General features: G+C 31.0%; 2 protein-coding genes across 6 annotated transcripts in view; one reads left to right on the top strand and one right to left on the bottom strand.

Annotated features, from left to right (window-relative positions):
• LOC103580376 (nephrin) overlaps positions 1–18,582 on the bottom strand; it is a 147,361-nt gene that overhangs the window by 28,894 nt on the left and 99,885 nt on the right. For 4 of the 5 annotated variants that reach the window (XM_014443909.2, XM_014443908.2, XM_014443910.2 and 1 more), the window contains exon 4: positions 8,204–8,348. In XM_014443909.2, coding sequence (XP_014299395.1) covers positions 8,204–8,348 — 145 coding nt within the window. Of the gene's footprint in view, positions 1–8,203; positions 8,349–15,713; positions 15,800–18,582 lie in introns of those variants that run through there. The other variant, XM_014443912.2, reaches the window with a different exon arrangement.
• LOC128668395 (uncharacterized) lies at positions 11,528–14,350 on the top strand. The gene is made up of 2 exons (XM_053741284.1): positions 11,528–12,016; positions 12,430–14,350. Exons 1-2 carry the CDS (start codon positions 11,818–11,820, stop codon positions 14,208–14,210), a joined length of 1,980 nt encoding a protein of 659 aa, XP_053597259.1. The 5' UTR covers positions 11,528–11,817; the 3' UTR covers positions 14,211–14,350.

Below are 18,582 nucleotides of genomic sequence, written 5' to 3'. Positions count from 1 at the left end.
TGTGTCACTTTGAAAAGTCAAAGAAAGGGCAACTTATGGATACAGTGAAACAGAGAAAGCAAGAGTTTGCTCTCAAAATTATGCATTTTCTCGTCACGTTGTTAGATAAGAGCAGGCTGAATATTAATGCAGTATGTAATAGTTCGTGAGCTTCAGTGTGAATTAATAATGATCCGTGGTTTTAAATTTAACGTTAAAGCATTTTGTTGAATTGTTGGATAACTTTTTAACCACATAAATATAAATTGACAATAATAAATTTTACGGATATATTTAAATAATTCTTTTTTTCTTTATAACGATGAAAGTTTAAATTTCAATAGATTCTAGAGAAGTTTGCATCGCGTCTGACGTTTGCAGAAGTGGTTGGAAATGAAAACTTACGAGTCTAGAGTATAAACCAGCAGACTCAGTAGTACCAGGCTTAAATTGAGCGCTAAGTCGTTGGTTCATTTGCAATTTCATTTATTATTTCCTCGTACATTATATATAAATATATATATAAATTCACCGTTTATCACGCAAATATATTCTTGACAATAGACTTTTCTCATTTTCCACTTTAGTTCACTTCCATGTTTGCTATCACGTGTGGCTCATGTTCTCCAATATGCGTATCGATAACCCCACGTACTATAGTACATTATAGGTTCGTACCTCCTCCTTTTGCACGCACACATACACACGCATATTGAAGCTTCTTGTTTCTTTTTCTTATTGCTTGTGCTCTTTCTTTCGCTCTATCGCATCTAGTCATTCTCGTACATTTTCTGCTGTACTTCACCATCGCTTACATTATTCATACTTCCTCGCTTCGCTGCTCAACGTCTCGAGTATTGTACGCTCGATATATCTATCTGTATATGTATATGTGTGTACTATGTGTGTGTAGACAAGGCCACTTGCTAGAGCTGTCACCTTTTCTCACGAATCCTCATCTTCGCCGACGTTGCAGAAATATAGAAATGGATGAAATGAAGGAAGGAGAAATTAACGAGAAATAGGGAAATAGGGAAAGAAGAAATCAACAAACTATCTCTTTGTTTCTATACCATCTTTTTATTTTTTCTCTTTTTTTAATGCTTCAATTTTTTATTTTATATTTCTATACGTCTCACTTTTCGTTATTTTATTTTCTGTGGATCCATTTCGAACTCATCAATATTCTGAATAATCATGAGACATTAATTTATTTTGAGAATTTCAATGTTAGTTCTGGATATAGAAAATTTTTTTAAAAACTTTTAAAATTTAAAAATACGAGGATTTGGGTTCATTAAAAATTAAATCGTTAATTAATGACCAGAAATCTACTTATAAAAATAATTTCGTTAAATGAAAAAAATTCTACGACAATCTCAAATTAAAATATAATATTATTAAATTAATTTATTCACGTGAATATTAATATACAATATATTTAATAAGATTATAAGATTAACAGTCCATTATTGAGATAATATATAATAGAATATTTAATACCAGATAGTAAATTTACGTGTTAAATATTTAATTTGAATTAACTTGCTATTAAATGAATTATTTATTTGAATTATTAGGTTAGCTAGATTGTAAGGGAAAAAAATTACTGATTCAATCATCATTTTATTTTAGTACAAAATCCGATAAACTGTTTTCCAATAATTTTCTCGGAAACAATTCAATTCTGAATCAATAGATTTTATTAAGGAATAGATTTGTCAATGCAGTGACGTGATAATCTGGAAAATTTATTGGAAATTAACACGAGGAAAATCCCATATGACTCTGAGAGGTGTAAACTGGTTCGAGATTAATGTCATATTCCTGTGAGAATTAGAGAACCGGATTCATGATCAAGTTCCTTGGAAATTCGACAAAATCCCCGAGTGCTTGTGCACAGCTGAATAATCTGTACAATAGAGAGCGAAAGAGAACTAGAGAATGGGGCTAATGAAGTGGTAATAGAGGTCAATTGAAATTTTCTCTCTATAATACTTCTGGCATTGTTAGGCAGAAAAATAAAAAATTAATCACAAAACATTACCCTTTTAATTGCTATTACGCACTGATATATTTCTACGTTCTATTATTCAGTCATTTATTTATTCGTCCTACTTACACACATTGTGTTTTTATTTTAAAAGCCAGTAGGTCAAAGTTCCGTCGACCTGTGCGCCATTATTACAAATAATAAACAAAAAGTGAGTGAGAAAAATATAAAGCGCGTATAAAAGTAACGAGAATCAGTGAAAAGGAAAGAGCAAAATGAGATGAGATGAAAGCGAGTAGATCCGGGGTGGAGGTCCATGTGTGTGTGGTTTGCCAATTCGCAGCAAAACTAAAAAAAAAGCCAACGAATGAACGCGGGCTGCCGAAAGGGTTGGTTTCCGTTTCGTTTGATTCGGCTCGTTGAATCGTATATATCTTGGATCAACGATTGTCCTAGTGTAGCGACGAGAATTCAGAAACGAATTCGGTGCATCCGCTTCGTTCATCTCTCAAGCTATTTCTCTATACCTCATCCTCAACCTCATTCACTTTACTTTTTCTTCGCAAAACCATCGCTTCCGAACTCTTCGATTTAAAATCACACGCGGATCTTCCTCGAGATATATATTTATATAAATAAAAAAAAAAGCATCGAAATTTACAGCGCAGTAAATTCGATGACCTAGACTGCCTGCTCTCGATCCTACAAACGGAAATTCACGCTCCAATTAACCTTTCGGGGGTTAGTGCGCAGTGCCCCCACGACAGGTCGTCCCAACCACCACCACCACCATCACCACTACCACCACAAAGACTGATTCTATAGATCTGTCTAGGACGGCACCAGGGTAACAACCAGTAGCTTCTCAAGCTCTATTTAAATCCAGTCAAATATTTAAAGTTTAATATCTGAATAAAAATTATCTCATGGAATTATAAGATCTATTTTAACCTAATTAATGTTTTTAGCAATGTTTGTTGTACACTGTAAAAAGAGCGGTGTTAAAATGAAATAACTCCGGTACAAACGGTCTAATTCGGCGGTGTTAAATAAAAAAATATAAATTAATTATAATTACATATCAAAAAATGTAATGGATATTATCTGGAGGAAATTTCAATTTTACTATGAACTTATTTAAATAATTACTTTAACACCTACACCACCTGAACTTACCCCGATTTTTTTACAGTGTTCAGAAAAAAAAATATTTCTTGGCCCCAAAAATTTCCACTCGTCCCAAAAATCTTTTTCTAAACCTAAGAAATTTTTTTGTTTTCAATTCATAATGCAACAATTTCTTTCTTCAAGACACCTTTTTTTTGTGTAGTGACCTTATCCAACTTTAATTATTAACCTTTTCGTCCATGCGATCAATGTATAAGTAATTTTTTTTACTCTAAAGCGTAAATTTTATAGATATATATTTATCGCGCAACTTTTTAAGTCTGAGCTGCAACGGAAGTTGGTTCTTAAACTTGAACCTGTATCTTTTACCATAACTTTTAGTTCCCGTTGCAAGTTAGAATTTCCCATACCGCTCGTATAACATCTTTGTATACCATCGATATATTTAATGTCTTATTTTCTCAACCGACTATCAGCAGTCATCGGAATACCTCTATATATTTACACCGTCGGATAGATAATATTATGTGCAATATTATCCGATAGATTAGACACTATACAGCAGATTGATAATTATCCGTACGATGCTATCACCACTCGGGGCATAATAGAGTCATGATGCGCAATAACTGATGATACGGTATTTACTTTCACGCTGAGAGTTATTACATTAATATCCTTAAGTACACATATCGTCAAGATGAGAAAAACGTGACTTTTGGACTCAAGTGCTATTCAATGACCTCGCACAATAACCCGTTGTTAAAAAAAATTACTGTTATTATACTAAAAACATATATAATCGTAAATTTAGATTCTCTGCAAGATCAGCATATGAATAATTTATTTAAAATTCATATTTATATATAACACAGTAACTCAATTGCAAATAGTGTCTTTACGTCAGTTACTATCATTTGATATTATCTGTACAAATAAAATACTAAATGGTTATTATTATATATTATTGTCAAGCTGATGGCATCTTATTTAAAACGTAAATCAATTACGAAGTTACAGGTTTCCAATTTAAGCGGTAAATATTATTACTTTTATTACTGATGGTAAAAATGTGTAAATAAAAATAGTAAAATCGTTAGAATGTAGGAATAGGGTGTCGCTACGACAATAAGAAAGAGCATTATCCTCAGTTGAGTGCAGTTACAACCACGAACCTCCACTAGTAGCAACCAGCCAGCCAACCAACGAACCAACCCACCCACTATCTGCTACACTACTACAATTCAAGAGTTTGCAGATATACTTACTCTCTGAAAATACTGTAAACTCTATGGTTTGAGAGAGGATACTAGTGCACCCTCGCAATGTTACCTCGGAAAAGTAGTAGTATTCTATATATCTATGAATAGTGTTCTGTAAATATATGTATATATGTATGTGTATATTATTAAACCAAGATAGTATGGTACACTAGTTCAGCATTGTATCCGGCGGACCAGTGTCCCGGATGTTACCACGAAACAAGGCGGTTAAATGAAGACGCATTGCATTCATTATGAGCAGAACATCAGGCAAAGAGCAAGGCGGGATTATCTAGCCATGGCCGTATATACACTTGCTATCTTATGCTTTCTCAAATCCAGGCAGTAGTTGGTAGTAAAGAATGATGTTATTTATTTCGATTAGTGCACTGCGATTGAGATACCTCGGGGTTTATATAAATTAATGAGTAAGCAAGAAAAAATAAATAAATTTTATTATGGAGGATAAGAAAAAATCTTGACAGCCAACAGTGTTTTTATTTTATGCTAACAATATCAGAGCGTTGAAAAAGTTTAGCCAGAATAAGAAAAATTTTAAAAATAAAAAGTATATAAACTGAGGGACTAGACAGTGTTTTATTTTTGTTTATAACGTGTTCTTGTTTTATTTTTCATTTTCTTTAGCTTTGTTTCATTTTTTTTTTTTTTATTGTTGGTTTGTGGCTATAGTGCTACTACTGCTTCTGGTCTAGAGAGCAGTTGACTCATCTGCAACCAACTTCAGAGCTGTTTTTTCGTGTAATTAGAATACGGATAATTTATTTAATAGCTTGTGCATGTTGACGTCATGATTAATGTTTATTTTTGTTTAGTTTTATTATTTAAATTTAATAAAAAAAATTAATAAATTAACAACTGTGTTGGAAAATGCAAAGTATGATTTAGTGGATTGTTTTATCATTCGAGAGAGTGAATTAATGAAGCGAATAACTATAAGCTGTAAGCCCAACAATTGAAAAATAGTTATGAATGGGGTATTGACGTTGATGAAAATAATAATTATCAAGCTGTAGGATTATTAATTTAATCGTATTATATAACCACGCTTCGCTGGCAATCTAATTAATTACATCAACCGTCAAGAGATTGTACAAAAGTTTTACGAGTACTTTACCGCGCATTTATTACACATTTGGATTGTGCACGCGATGATGATAATGCCGTGAGGAAGAGCGGATTTGAATCAGCAGAATGGTCAACGAAGCTCTACCACCTACGTATCTATGTAGACATATATATTTGTGTGTACATGGATAACAATAGTGGAAGAAGGAAAAAATTTTAGTAATAACAATAGTAAAAAAAAGAGGAAGAAAACTATAACATTCAGAAGCACACATGAGTAAAACGGATGTGCATAATCCACGTTAGTTTAAATCTACAAGTTTTTATTGTTTTAGTGGTCCGATTTCCCGGAGGTAGGTTGTGAATATTCATGACTTTTAGACGCAATGTATATATATTATATATACACTTGTGTGTGTATATGCAAGTGTGAAGATATACATCGCGAAACTAACAATAAGTATTCCATATTCGTAAGTGCAAAACAAGAATGAAAGATGTGAAGTTGAGAGTAACCATGTATATAATCAAGATGAAGATGAAGAAAACGGTTATGTAGTTTGTTGGCAACTGCTGCATGTACAATAATATTATTTACTGCATGAATTATCTCAAAAGTTTCGAGGCATGTTTCATTCGACGGATTTTATGGCTAGATCTGTTATTTTCATCGCTGGTTAGTGGCAATCATTTTTTAATTGTTGATTTTCAATTTGTAATTCGAAAATTATAATAATGTCTGTGAAAAAAAAATCTGGGCAACGTTTGACCCTGCGAGCCAGCCCCAAAACTTCCCGCTGTTTTTAGCTTCGTGACCTCAAGAACACTCTTGTGACATTTGTCATTTTCTAAGAAAATACATCGAAAGTACATAGAAACCTAGAGCAATCCTGGAGAAACCCAGAGAAATCCTAGAGAAAACCTTGAGAAATCCTTGAGAAATCCTAGAAAAATTCTAGAAAAATCCTAAAGAAATCCTAGACTCAGCCTAGACAAAAACTTAGAAAAATTGATGTGCCAGCGTTATTGAGAAGTTTTCTCTACATCCTACAGAAAACCTAGAGAAATCCTATAGAAATCCTAGAGAAAACCTAGAGAAATCCTAGAGAAATCCTATAGAAATCCTAGAGAAAACCTAGAGAGATCCTAGAGAAATGTTTACGCATTGAGTGTGTATTTTCTTTTGAAGCTTCAGAGGAGGTTTTCGAACTTCAGGAGCTTGAAAATAGCGGAAAGCTTTGGGGTTGGTCCGCAGGGTCAACTGATTGATCGATTTTTTCAGCTGATTTGATATTACATTCGTGTCTTATGAAATTAGCCAAAAAATTTAAGGTAATATTATATAGTGTTGTAGAACTATGAATATACCAAACGAGGATTTATTTTCATATGAAAATATTATCGTGAGAGCTTACAAATAGTAAAGGGTCGAATATGGAATGGAGACTAACATCTTGTTTTTGATTCTAATTTGGATGTTGATTTATTTGCTTAGATTAATATGTAAGGAATGTTTTACTGAATTATTTGCGCACAACAAATATGTAATCTGGTTCATATAGTTGAGCAAAATACGGGCAGAGCGGATACTGGAGAACTGGAGAAAAGGAAAAAGGAAAGGGTAAAGAATAAACGGACGGCCGTTTTCAGAACGCTATCACATCCGGAGGCTTTCCGTGTAGCGGAAGGTCGTGGCGTACGGCGAGAAATTACCGGATTAACCTCGTCTTTGCTTCCTTTATGCTCGACGAAGTATAGACATGCTCACAACGATAAAGAAACTCTATCGTACATCAACAGTCATTAGTTATACGTAGATTGACGGATGATATATTTGCGGTTTACCTGTTTTACGAGTTTATTTGTGTGAATAAACTTTTTATAGCCAATCCCCAAATTGTTATGGTTGCCAAAGAAATTAATATAAAAAACTTTTGGCAATAATTTTTTATGGGTCACGCTGGTTTAACTTTAAATTGACGGAAGACCCCAAAGCATTTTGGTATTTGATTGAAAAGTCGAAGACATCAATCGTCTGTTCATGAAACATTGATTACCTAAACTTGTTAACTGTTCTCTTCTCATAGACTGTAAAGTTCCCTATCCTCATCCAATAAGCTGTACTGAAACTTGGATGTTGTGATTATTCAATATACGTGAACACTTTATAGATTAGTTTCTCTTGGCTTGAATATGTTGTGTAAATTCTGGTTTTGTCCTCTGTTGTTTAGTCCAAAAGACCGATGTCTATATATACATATATATATATATTTGTTTGAATGGTTGGAGAAACATCCGGAAGGGACACTCTGATTGTCATTTCCGTCAGCATATGGTAGAGTAAACGCCTCGAGAATAGATATTGACTACTCCAAATTACCTTGTTTATGATCTGTTGAAATAGGTTTAGATTCTTGGTACATTATTGTTGTAACAGTAATAGTTGTTGTTCTTGTTGTTGTTATTGCTGTTATAGTGGTGTCTAATTTCTCAAATATCTCTACCACAATTATTTACTCAGTGCGGTACAGCAAGATGAAATATGAGAATTATTCCTGTCTCAACTTCCGAAATCTTTCATGCAATTATGTCTTAACTTCCAGTGTAGACATTTATATTATAATAAATTATTTTTTAATACTTATATTGTGGCTTAAAAAATTTAATAATTTAAACTTTTAATTACTAAGTTAAAGATAAAAATAATACATTGTGAAAATTTAAATAATAATGGATTAAAGAGCTGTAACATTACCTGTAAATTGGCATGATTTCTGATGAACGATCGGGTGCTTTGTACCACACAACCAAAATAGCCGAGTCATTTGGATGAGGCGGACGAATGTCACAGGGTAATTTAGCTACGCCATCAAGAACTGCTCTAATTTGGATTGGCGGTCCTGAAAAATAAAATAAAAATAAATTAAAGTGGCTTTCTACTTTCGAGCCATTTATTATTGGTTAATTTAAAGTAAAAATTACTTTTTTTTTAAACTGTAGATACTATTTTTAGTAGAGAGATCTAGAAATAGTCTGTCTGCAGCTATAAAAAAATAATAAGAACTTTGACGGAGGCTAAATGTTATGGAAATACTGAGAAAATAAAATGGAAAATAGGTATGGCTAAGTATGCGAACTTTTTATTTCACCGTCTCTACAGTATTGTATAAAACAGCATAATTTAATTTCAAGTATTCACAGTACAATTTTCACTTCAAAAGACATTTTATTTAACAGTACGCTCAATAAAAAATTTTTTTCATCATTATATTTCTAAAATATCACCGTTATTATTTTCAATAGACAATGTAAATCAGTTAATTGGCCGGCAAATTGATAAAAAAAAATTATTATAATTACAAGAGTAAATATGTGATGCATTAATTACAAATAATAATAAAATAAAAAATATAATTAGAGAGGAATTATAAAATTATATATAAGTAGTGAGTTTTCAGGTGGTTGAGGTTTTTGTTAAAATTCATTATTTTTATACACAATTTTCCACGTCCACGATTATATTTGTCATTTAAAAGTCAACGTGGCTCTGACCGCAATGTCATCACGGAGTAACGTTGTAGGTCGTTGAGTTAACGTTAATGGCGTTATATAGCCGGCAAGTAAAAGGAAAAGTCGAGTTGGGGAGTTAAAATGCGCTTTTCACCTAACGTAACCTGTATCTCCCTAGTGTGTAGGCAACACTAGCAAAGTTGTTCTCTTTACCCTGTTTTCCTTCTTCTTCTTCTCATGTTCTTGCTCTTGTTCTTGTTCTTGTTCTTCTCATTCTCTAATTTTCATCAGCTCTTGTTTGCTCGCTCACTCGTCTGCTTGTACGTTTACTCGGGCGTATATGAAACAAGGGTTTTACCGTCATCAGAGTAAGCTAAATTTCCCTTGGGTTAGTCGCGTCAGATTATGATAAGGAACAAAAGGTGATTGCAATTTTTACGAATATTATTTTTCAATATAACAAACAGTTATATTATGATACAGTAAACCGCGGCTGCTAGATCTGCAAAATGATTTTAGTCAATGGATTAAAAGTAGATATGAGCTGGAGTTAAATAAAAGGGATGAAGGTAGAAAAGGCGGATGATGAGAACGAGGGAATGAGAGTCTTATCTAAATAGATAAAAGCATAAGTGAACAATTGGTTTCTATGGAAGTGTATACTTCTACTGCATTGTCGTTCAGATTTACCCCGATCGGTTACTTGCGCGTGGAAATAATCCAACTAGCTGCCAGTAGCCGCAGGTAAGCCGATAATCCTCTGGTCAGACAGTGTCGGGAAGCCACACGAGTGAGCTTTAGAGACCGCGATCCTGCATATGGCTCTTCGTATTCTCAGCCACTTCATTGATACTCCGGAAGTTTATTGCTGTATGAATTAAATTGTCAAGAGTCTTTAGGTATTTTATAACACTAATAAAATATAAGACCTACTTTATAATATCTATCAAATTTAAATCGGTAATTAAATACCTCGACTTAAATTTTAATCATTTTCATAACCTTTTTTTTTTTCTTTCTTTTTTTCGAAACTTTAGTGGCATTTTATTTTTAATCCTTTTCAGAAATATTCCATTGAATATTTTATGCCAGTTTTCATTACTGTTTGAATTTAATATTACTTAAAATATCATAGAAAATGTATTTCATTTTATTTCCCATTATAATATTTTTATTTTACATCAGTAAAAAAATATAAATTTAAAAATATTGAAAAGCGAATGGAAGTGAAATTTATAAAAAAAATATACAAAAAAAGGAAAAAAAAAAAAATTGTAAATTACTTGTAAGCTAGTCGGATTTTCAATTTTCTCAGATCAAATTTACCAAGACTTAAACTGAACCATTTTACCACATCGTGTTTTATCTTTTTCTTTTCACCTATATTCGTTAATTTTTATAATATTTTTCAAGAAAATTTTTTTATAATAAAAATTTCAAGACATATTACTTATACTATAAAATATATGATAAACGACAAATACTTTTTTTTTTTTAATTTTTATATTCTCTAGAAAAATTTCTGCTATATTTTTTAATAAAACGACATCATCAGATTTTTATTTGCATCATTACTTACATTAATGTTATATATATAATGTATCATGCACGGTATCAAAGAACATCCGTGCAAGCTCTAGGTATATTACCCATATATATATAAATATATTCATATATATTTTCCACGCGATTATACAGAAACTCAAGCTATTCGTGCAAATTAAAAGCACGGTATTAAACGCGTTTCAATCAAACTTCACAAACATCGGACATGTCTGACGTCAGTTGCATTTCTTTATCATCGTCTCACTATCGTCTTATTAATCCTTTCTTTTCTATTTAAATTTTTACGTGCACGCAGCTCATCACAGCGGATAATAACAGTAGATCTTATGCATTTATTACCTGACAGTAAAATGTTTTGTTATTCGTCTTAGTTTAAATTTTATATTTTATTTAAATTTTTTTCCATCACTTTTCGTTGCCTCTACGGAGTTTATTATTTTTTTTTGTTGCAACCATTATTTACTGCATTTCTTACTTCTTGTTATTTTTTCTCTCGTCAGCTCAGACGTTGAGTGCATCCATATAAAAATATAACTCCTTGTAACATAAAACCAAGTCACGTCTTGCTTTTTATTTTAGTCCATGAAAATATATTTTTATAAAAAAAACAGAATTGGTTTATTAATTTAAATGTCGAGCGTTATTTATGATGTTTCGTTTAGTCGTTTCAGTTATTTCATAAATTTCCGAGTGCTTGAGTTATTTTTCAATTAGGGGAGACCGGGGCATAGCGGCCCACTTAAGCGAGTTATTATTTCTAGCTACTATTGATCATCTAAAAAATTTTCTTGTGCCTTATCTTGAGGGAATATATGATAATTTGGTCAAAACCCACAAAAAAAAAATTTTTTTTTTCTGGGGCACAACGGCCCACTTCTGGAGAATAATTAAAAAAAAAAAATATTACCAAAAATTTTTTTCTTTTTTAATATTATTCATTTATTCTAATTTAAAAAAAAAACATTTTGAAATGATAGTTATTATTTTTTAACTTCCCCCACCCCTTTTCACTTTCTTTGTTTAGAAAAAAATTAAATTACAAAGATTTTCTATTTGAAACTCAGAAAAAATTTTAATTCCGTACGATGTAAATTTAAAAGTACCGCCAAACGATTGGTTGATGACATCAACGGTCGGTAAAGTTTTTGAAACAGTCGCTAAGTGGCGTTGTAAATGTTGAAAATAAATATGGAGTTGTACATCATATGACTATATTTGTGTTGGAGGTTCACTACAGTTCGGCGGTAAATTTTACAATTTTAATTTTACTTCTCATATTTTCTAAAATAAAAAATGGTGCGCAATTATAAATCAAAAAATACTCATATGTCATGGAATGAATTGGCTATGGCAAAAGCTATCGAAGCAGTTAACCAAGGAGAGATGGGATATCTTGCTGCTTCAAAAGCGTTTGGAGTACCAAAAACCACTCTGAGACGCCGATCCAATTTTTATAAATTAAACAATGATATAGAGTTTGTATCATCGAAAGGTATTGAGAATCTAAAACAATTATTTTATTAATACACAGTAAAAAATTTTGCATCAATGCGTCAAAAAATTTTTATGCTAAATATTTAACATAAAAATTTTTAACACAAAATTCTTTGATGAGAATTAATTTAGCACATATTTTATAATTTTAAGAATTTTTTTAACAAATAAATTGTCAAAAAAAAAAAAAAATGAGAAAAGAAAATTGACATTTAGAAAATAAAAAAAATAAAAAATCCAATTTTTTAGGAATAATTTTTTGGAGTAAATTAATTTATTAAAAAAAATTAAAAAATTGTCAAGCGACTGCTAACTTTAATGGATTAATTTTTTGACGCAATAATAACGTAAAATTTTTTACTGTGTAATTTAATCGAAGAAAATAATTATAAACTAAAATTTTTATTGTAGGGCTACCCAGAAAGTTTACTCCAGTTTTTAGTCCTGTGCAAGAATCCGAACTTGTCAGTTATTTAAAAGATTTAGAAAGTCGATTATTTGGATTATCAAGCTTCGAGGTGAGAATCCTCGCTTATCAGCTCGCTGAAAAAAATCAAATTAAACATCCATTTGTAAATGGAGTAGCTGGAGAAGATTGGCTGCAAGGATTTTTGAAACGTAACCCCACCTTATCGTTACGCAAACCTGAAAGCACATCAGCAGCACGGGCAGCTGGTTTCAATCGGATTGTCATTCAAAATTTTTTTAACTTACTAAAACAGATTATGGAAAAATACAATCTACTTCCTCATCGTATTTTTAACGTAGATGAAACTGGCTGTAGTAGTGTCCCAAAAACTCACGGGAAAATCATTGTTGAGAAAGGAAAAAAACAAGTTGGAATTTTAACGTCAGCTGAGCGAGGTAAAAATGTGACAATGGAGCTTTGTGTTTCAGCTTCAGGACAATTTTTACCACCATTGTTCATTTTTCCTCGTAAGCGTATGAAACCCAACTTGTTGAATAATACAATCCCAGGAAGTTGGGGGCTTTGTCATTCCAGTGGCTGGATGCAACATGATCTCTTCTTGCAGTGGTTCCAATGGTTTGTTGACCAGGTTAAGCCAACTTCTGAAGATCCAGTGCTGCTGATTTTGGATGGGCATACGACACACACTAACAATTTAGATGTGATTGACTACGCTCGTGATCATCACGTTGTAATTCTTTGCTTGCCACCTCATTGCACTCACCGTTTACAACCATTGGATGTCAGTGTAATGAAACCAATATCTTCTTATTATGAGCAAGAAGTAAAAAAATGGTTATCAGAGCACCCAGGAAGAGTCGTCACGCCTGAAGTTCTGCCAATGCTGTTCAGTAATGCATTAAATAAAGCAGCAAAGCCTGAAACTATAATAAATGGTTTCCGAAAAACTGGAATTTACCCAATGAATCCAGATATTTTTGACTCAAAAGATTTTGCTCCTGCCGACACTACCAATAGCAACAAACCACCTGAAGAACAATCACTAGAAAATCTGACCCAAAGTCTGAGTGATTTGTGCAAGACAGATTTTATTGAAGGACCTGAACCCGAGCAACAACCTGAACAGCAGCAACTTGAGCAACAAGAGCTTAGACAGCAAGAGCCAGAAAAACCTGAACTGCAACAACAACTTGAAGAGCCAGTAATTATTCCAATTGCCTCCACCTCCACTGGTAAACCATCGTTGAGGCCCCCATCTAGGTACTTTAGACCACAAATTATTGACGAAAGCTCCGATGAAGAGATGGAAAAATCTCTTACTGAAAATATCACTAAAACTGCTGCATCATCCAAAGCAACGATGAGACAAAACACATCGAAGTTTTATGTAACACCTTACGACATCAAGCCATTGCCATCAAGAGACTCCCCGCCAAAAAAACGACGTCGAGGTGTGACGAGGATTTTAACCAGTAAACAATACCGTGATGAGTTGGAAGAAAAAAAAAATAATCAAAAAATAAAAAATATAATAGCAGAAAAAGTCACTAATAAAAACAAAGCTCCAAAAATTAAAAAAAAAAAAAGTTCTCAAAAAGAAGACAGTGATTGCCATTGCCTGTATTGTAATGGACTCTATTCTGAATCAAAGGAATCATGGATTCAGTGCAATAACTGCAAAATGTGGTCTCACGATTCCTGTGCAAGTATTGAGGAAGATTTTTCAGATGAATATACCTGTGATTACTGTGAAAATAATTAATTGTATTTTTTTATTTAATTGTTTAAATATTTTTAGAAAGCTAAGTGTTTAAAGATTTATCAATTATAAAAATTGTTCTTTGTTATAATTACTCTTAAAATAATTAATTGTATTTTTTTTATTTAATTGTTTAAATATTTTTAGGAAGCCAAGTATTTAAAGATTTATTAATTATAAAAATTGTTATTTGTTATAACTATTCTCAAAATAATTAATTGAATTTTTTTATTTAATTGTTTGAATATTTTTAGGAAGCTAAGTATTTAAAGATTTATTAATTATAAAAATTGTTATTTGTTATAACTATTCTCAAAATAATTAATTGAATTTTTTTATTTAATTGTTTAAATATTTTTAGGAAGCTAAGTGTTTAAAAATTTATCAATTATAAAAATTGTTATTTGTTATAATTATTCTTAAAATAATTTAAAATTTGTTGATTAATACAAAATATTCTTATTTTTTAAGTTGCTGTATAATTTTTAATCCCAAAAGTTTTTGTTATATTTTAGATTAGAAATTACTTGATTGTGGTTTGACAAATTTTAATTTTTTTGAAAAAAATTCTTATCAAATCATTTTTATCATAAAATTAAAAAAAAAAAAAATTTTATCAATATATTTTTGAAAAAAAAATTTTTATCAACAATGTTTTATGGAAAAAGTTTTTTGATGGTCCATTTTGCCCCGGATTTCGCTACTTAACTAAAAAAAATTAAATTTATTTTTTGACAAAATTTTTGGAGTGGGCCGCTGTGCCCCGGGTGGGCCGTCGTGCCCCGGCCTCCCCTACTGTCCAAAAAAATAGTAATAAAAAAGGCTCATTTAACTCGACCGTCCAAGTTTAACTTGAGATTTTCAAATATTGATGTGAGTCACGTCGCATGATTCTTTTCGGGCTTTACCAGAATGTCGTATATGATCACAAGACTGATAAGAGCGCTCGTAAAGATAAAAGCCGAGATATAGTCTGATGGATTTCACCGGACCCTCTTTTCATCTATTTTCCTTTCTAAATTCCTGAATATAAACTGTTCTCCAACCCCGTCATGAATTTACAATTTTTTTCTTTTTTTCTCTATGTCTAATTTTGTCTCCATTACAACCCTTAGAGATACACACCCAATTTTCTATACATTTTTAAAAATCTAAATAAAATCCAGGAAATGCCTTACGGGCAGAACTCAAAAGTTTATGTTTTTTCCTAAAACCCAGGCTTTGAATATATTTACGTTTTATCACAAACCTTTTTCTACAACTTTATACTTTTCAATAAAACACAAAACTTAATGTTACATTCGTAAATAATATAACAAATAGGCAAACAGGAAAAGTAAATAAAAATTTTTATTTAGTTCAACGTAAATATTTTCAGCACAACCTACTGTACGTCACATCATGGATAAGAAAACTTAATTTTTAACTACAAAATTTGAATATCCAACAGCAAAATATATTTGAAAGTATATACACGAAAACAATATTGGTTGCAGTAATACTCACTTATATATAGTTATTTCTCAAGAGCTTGTCCATCTCACTTGCTTTCCTGTCTAAAGTTTTAACTATGTAGCGTGCCTCGTCTCCATCATAGCTAGCGCCTCATTCCAAGTTACTACCGCGAAACGTTTCCGAACTAACCACAAAACCGCGCCTCTTTTCTCTACATATACATATATATTTTATATATTTACATGTATTCAGTACTATGTATATTTAGCTTTAAATCCCTGCCTCATCATTTCTCTCTCTTTCATTCAAACTCATACTTTGGTCTCTGAAATGAAAACTCTTTAGTTCTCACTTTGTATAAAGTTTTATTGGATTTAACAGAGTGGTGGCATTTACTCATTTACTAAAAACACACACAGATATATATTTCTGACCGAGAGATACACGGTTGGCTTGTTCTAGATACAGGTTTGAATGCATTAATTTCACGTATAATTGTACCCTGCATTCAGAATCAAGGATTGGAATTAAAATTGGAAATTAATTTGAAGTTTGGATTTAATTGAAATACTTAATGACAGTATTAAATTTTTTATTCTTTCTAAAAGAATTTGATAATTAAATTTTTTTTATATTTTGCTGTCCTTTGAGGAGGATAAATAATATATTTATAAGTAGATTTAAGTACAAATACATGTCTTGTTCAAACAACAATCTGTAACACTAACAATGTCTGGATGATGGAAAATGGAAATAAGTTGAAAAGAGACAGTGGTAAAAGCTAAAGTCCTTTATTATTGAGCTTTGGAATTCAAGTCACGTGGTTGAGAGCAGCCAAGCCAGTGAAACAATAACCCCACGGTTTACGTGATAGCCCTTCTGAGAAGCGTATGGTTATACAATAAATACCCTTCGCTGATATATTGCAGATGGTCTAGGCGATGTAAGACTGCCGTTGCCCAGGAGAAATCATTTTTCTCTGACGCAACCGTGTTGCCCTTAATCTTTTATCTCTTAGCTTTTTCTTATTTCTTTTTATGTTTTTACTCATTTATTACCTTTTTAGTTAACAAGAATTTTTGAAAGACCCAAGTTACTTTTTCTTCAACAATAATCTATCGTCTTAAATATTTTTTAAAAAACTTTTTATCATTTTATTTTATAAAAAACTAAGTTTTCTGACTTTTTTTGTAGATGCTCCAAGTTTTTTAAAAAATAAAAAATGTAAATAAACAAAAATAATTGGAAACAAAAATAAAACTGTTTGCGGTACGCGAGTTGATAAAATCGTTGATGTAAATATGTATACACGTTAAAAACTAAAATAAATATTCCGAATTATTTTTTTTGACCCATACAATACATGACATTGTATGTTTATTTTTTATTGGTCCTATGAAAAAACGCATATTTATATAAATAAATAAAAAATTTGTTTTTAGAGAGTGAGAAAAAATTTTGACACTCGGACTTTTTTTAAACATTTCAATATATTTATTTTGATAAAAAATATTTGATAAATTTTTCGAATTCTGTTGTATTTTTAAAATATCGGAAATCAGCTGTACGTCACAAAATTAGTATAAATTGAATTTGATTCAAAAATAATAATTATTTCAAGAGATTCTTAAAATATTTTACAAGCAACCGGTAATCAATTTGACTTCAATATAAATAGAGAATAAGTAAATTTTTAAGTTTGATGATCTGTTAAATATTCAATCTGACAGACTCGGGGTTCTGTAACTATTATTGCACACCTCAAGCGCGAAAGCGCTGAAGGTGCTTTATGATCGCTCTAAATTTTTTGACTCATTCACTCACATTAATTTATCTCTAGACTTTTTCGATTACACTAAAATGGGTCAAATTGTATACCAACACAAAGACAATTTATTAAAGAATAATTTCGACCCAACATTAAGTTGCCTAATTATTCCATTAATTAAATATAAATTATTTTAATCCGTGACACGAGTCGTCAATTGTCCTGTATGAAACTTAGTAAACCAAATAACTCTCGATAGACACAATCAATCGGCCTAACTTTTTTTTATTATCTTTGTATTCTTGATCACAAGAGCCCTATTGAAAATTTCTGTCTAAATCCTTTTAGTTAAATTTTAATTAATTAAAAACGTAAACCTGATTATTAACGAAAAGTTGAGTGGCCATTTTTATTTTTACTGTTGTTATTATTACAAAAGTAAATTTTTTTTTTCCTTATTTCTCCCCATCAACTACTAGCAGCACCACTAGCGTAAAACTGTAGAATTGAAAGAAAAGAGCGACATCTACAACAAAATGCGGGATATTTAAGAAAAATTTAAATAAAAAGAAAAAAATTAAACTGGAATTAAGAAATAAAAAATCAAATCAATAGTTTAAAAGTTGAATGAAAATTCATAATAAAAAAAATTATAAGTAATGATTCAAAATAAAATAAAATGAGCGATTGAGTCGTGCAATTTTGGATTTTCCAACATTTTTTTTAGATCTTAACGTTATTTTTGATAATTTAACATTATTAGTAATTCTATCAAATAATTTAAAACATATTTCAATATTTAGTATCTATAATCGTCGGCTTTGAAACCTTTTTTCAATTGAGCTCATCAAATTATTTACGCTGCCAGTCTTCATAGTCTGTTACTACAATTAAAAAATTAAGTTAATCAATTATCAAGCTTTATAATTTTCGAATTTAAATGTTTAAATAACAGTAATACTACGTAACTTTTACAAATAAAAATTTCCGACGTTTATTCGCAAGTTAATTGGATTTAAAGTTTATTGGAAATAAAATTGACAGATTGGATCGTTAACTCTTTAAATTCAACATTTTTCTATCTTGTATTTTTCTCACCAATTCTGTCTCTTACATCACGTTAAAGTAGTTTCTTGCCAACAGACTCTTCGA

The sequence above is a fragment of the Microplitis demolitor genome, chromosome 8 (genome assembly GCF_026212275.2).
Source record: "Microplitis demolitor isolate Queensland-Clemson2020A chromosome 8, iyMicDemo2.1a, whole genome shotgun sequence".
Lineage (NCBI taxonomy): Eukaryota > Metazoa > Arthropoda > Insecta > Hymenoptera > Braconidae > Microplitis > Microplitis demolitor.
Note: the sequence above shows the minus strand (reverse complement) of the source record. Positions and strands in the feature narration are given on the sequence as shown.

Bases quoted from the DNA above. Each gene is read 5' to 3' on its own strand.
- LOC128668395 (XM_053741284.1), top strand. From the start codon at position 11,818: ATGGTGCGCAATTATAAATCAAAAAATACTCATATGTCATGGAATGAA. The intron at 12,017-12,429 runs GTATTGAGAATC...TTTTTATTGTAG, and splicing joins AGAGTTTGTATCATCGAAAG to GGCTACCCAGAAAGTTTACT.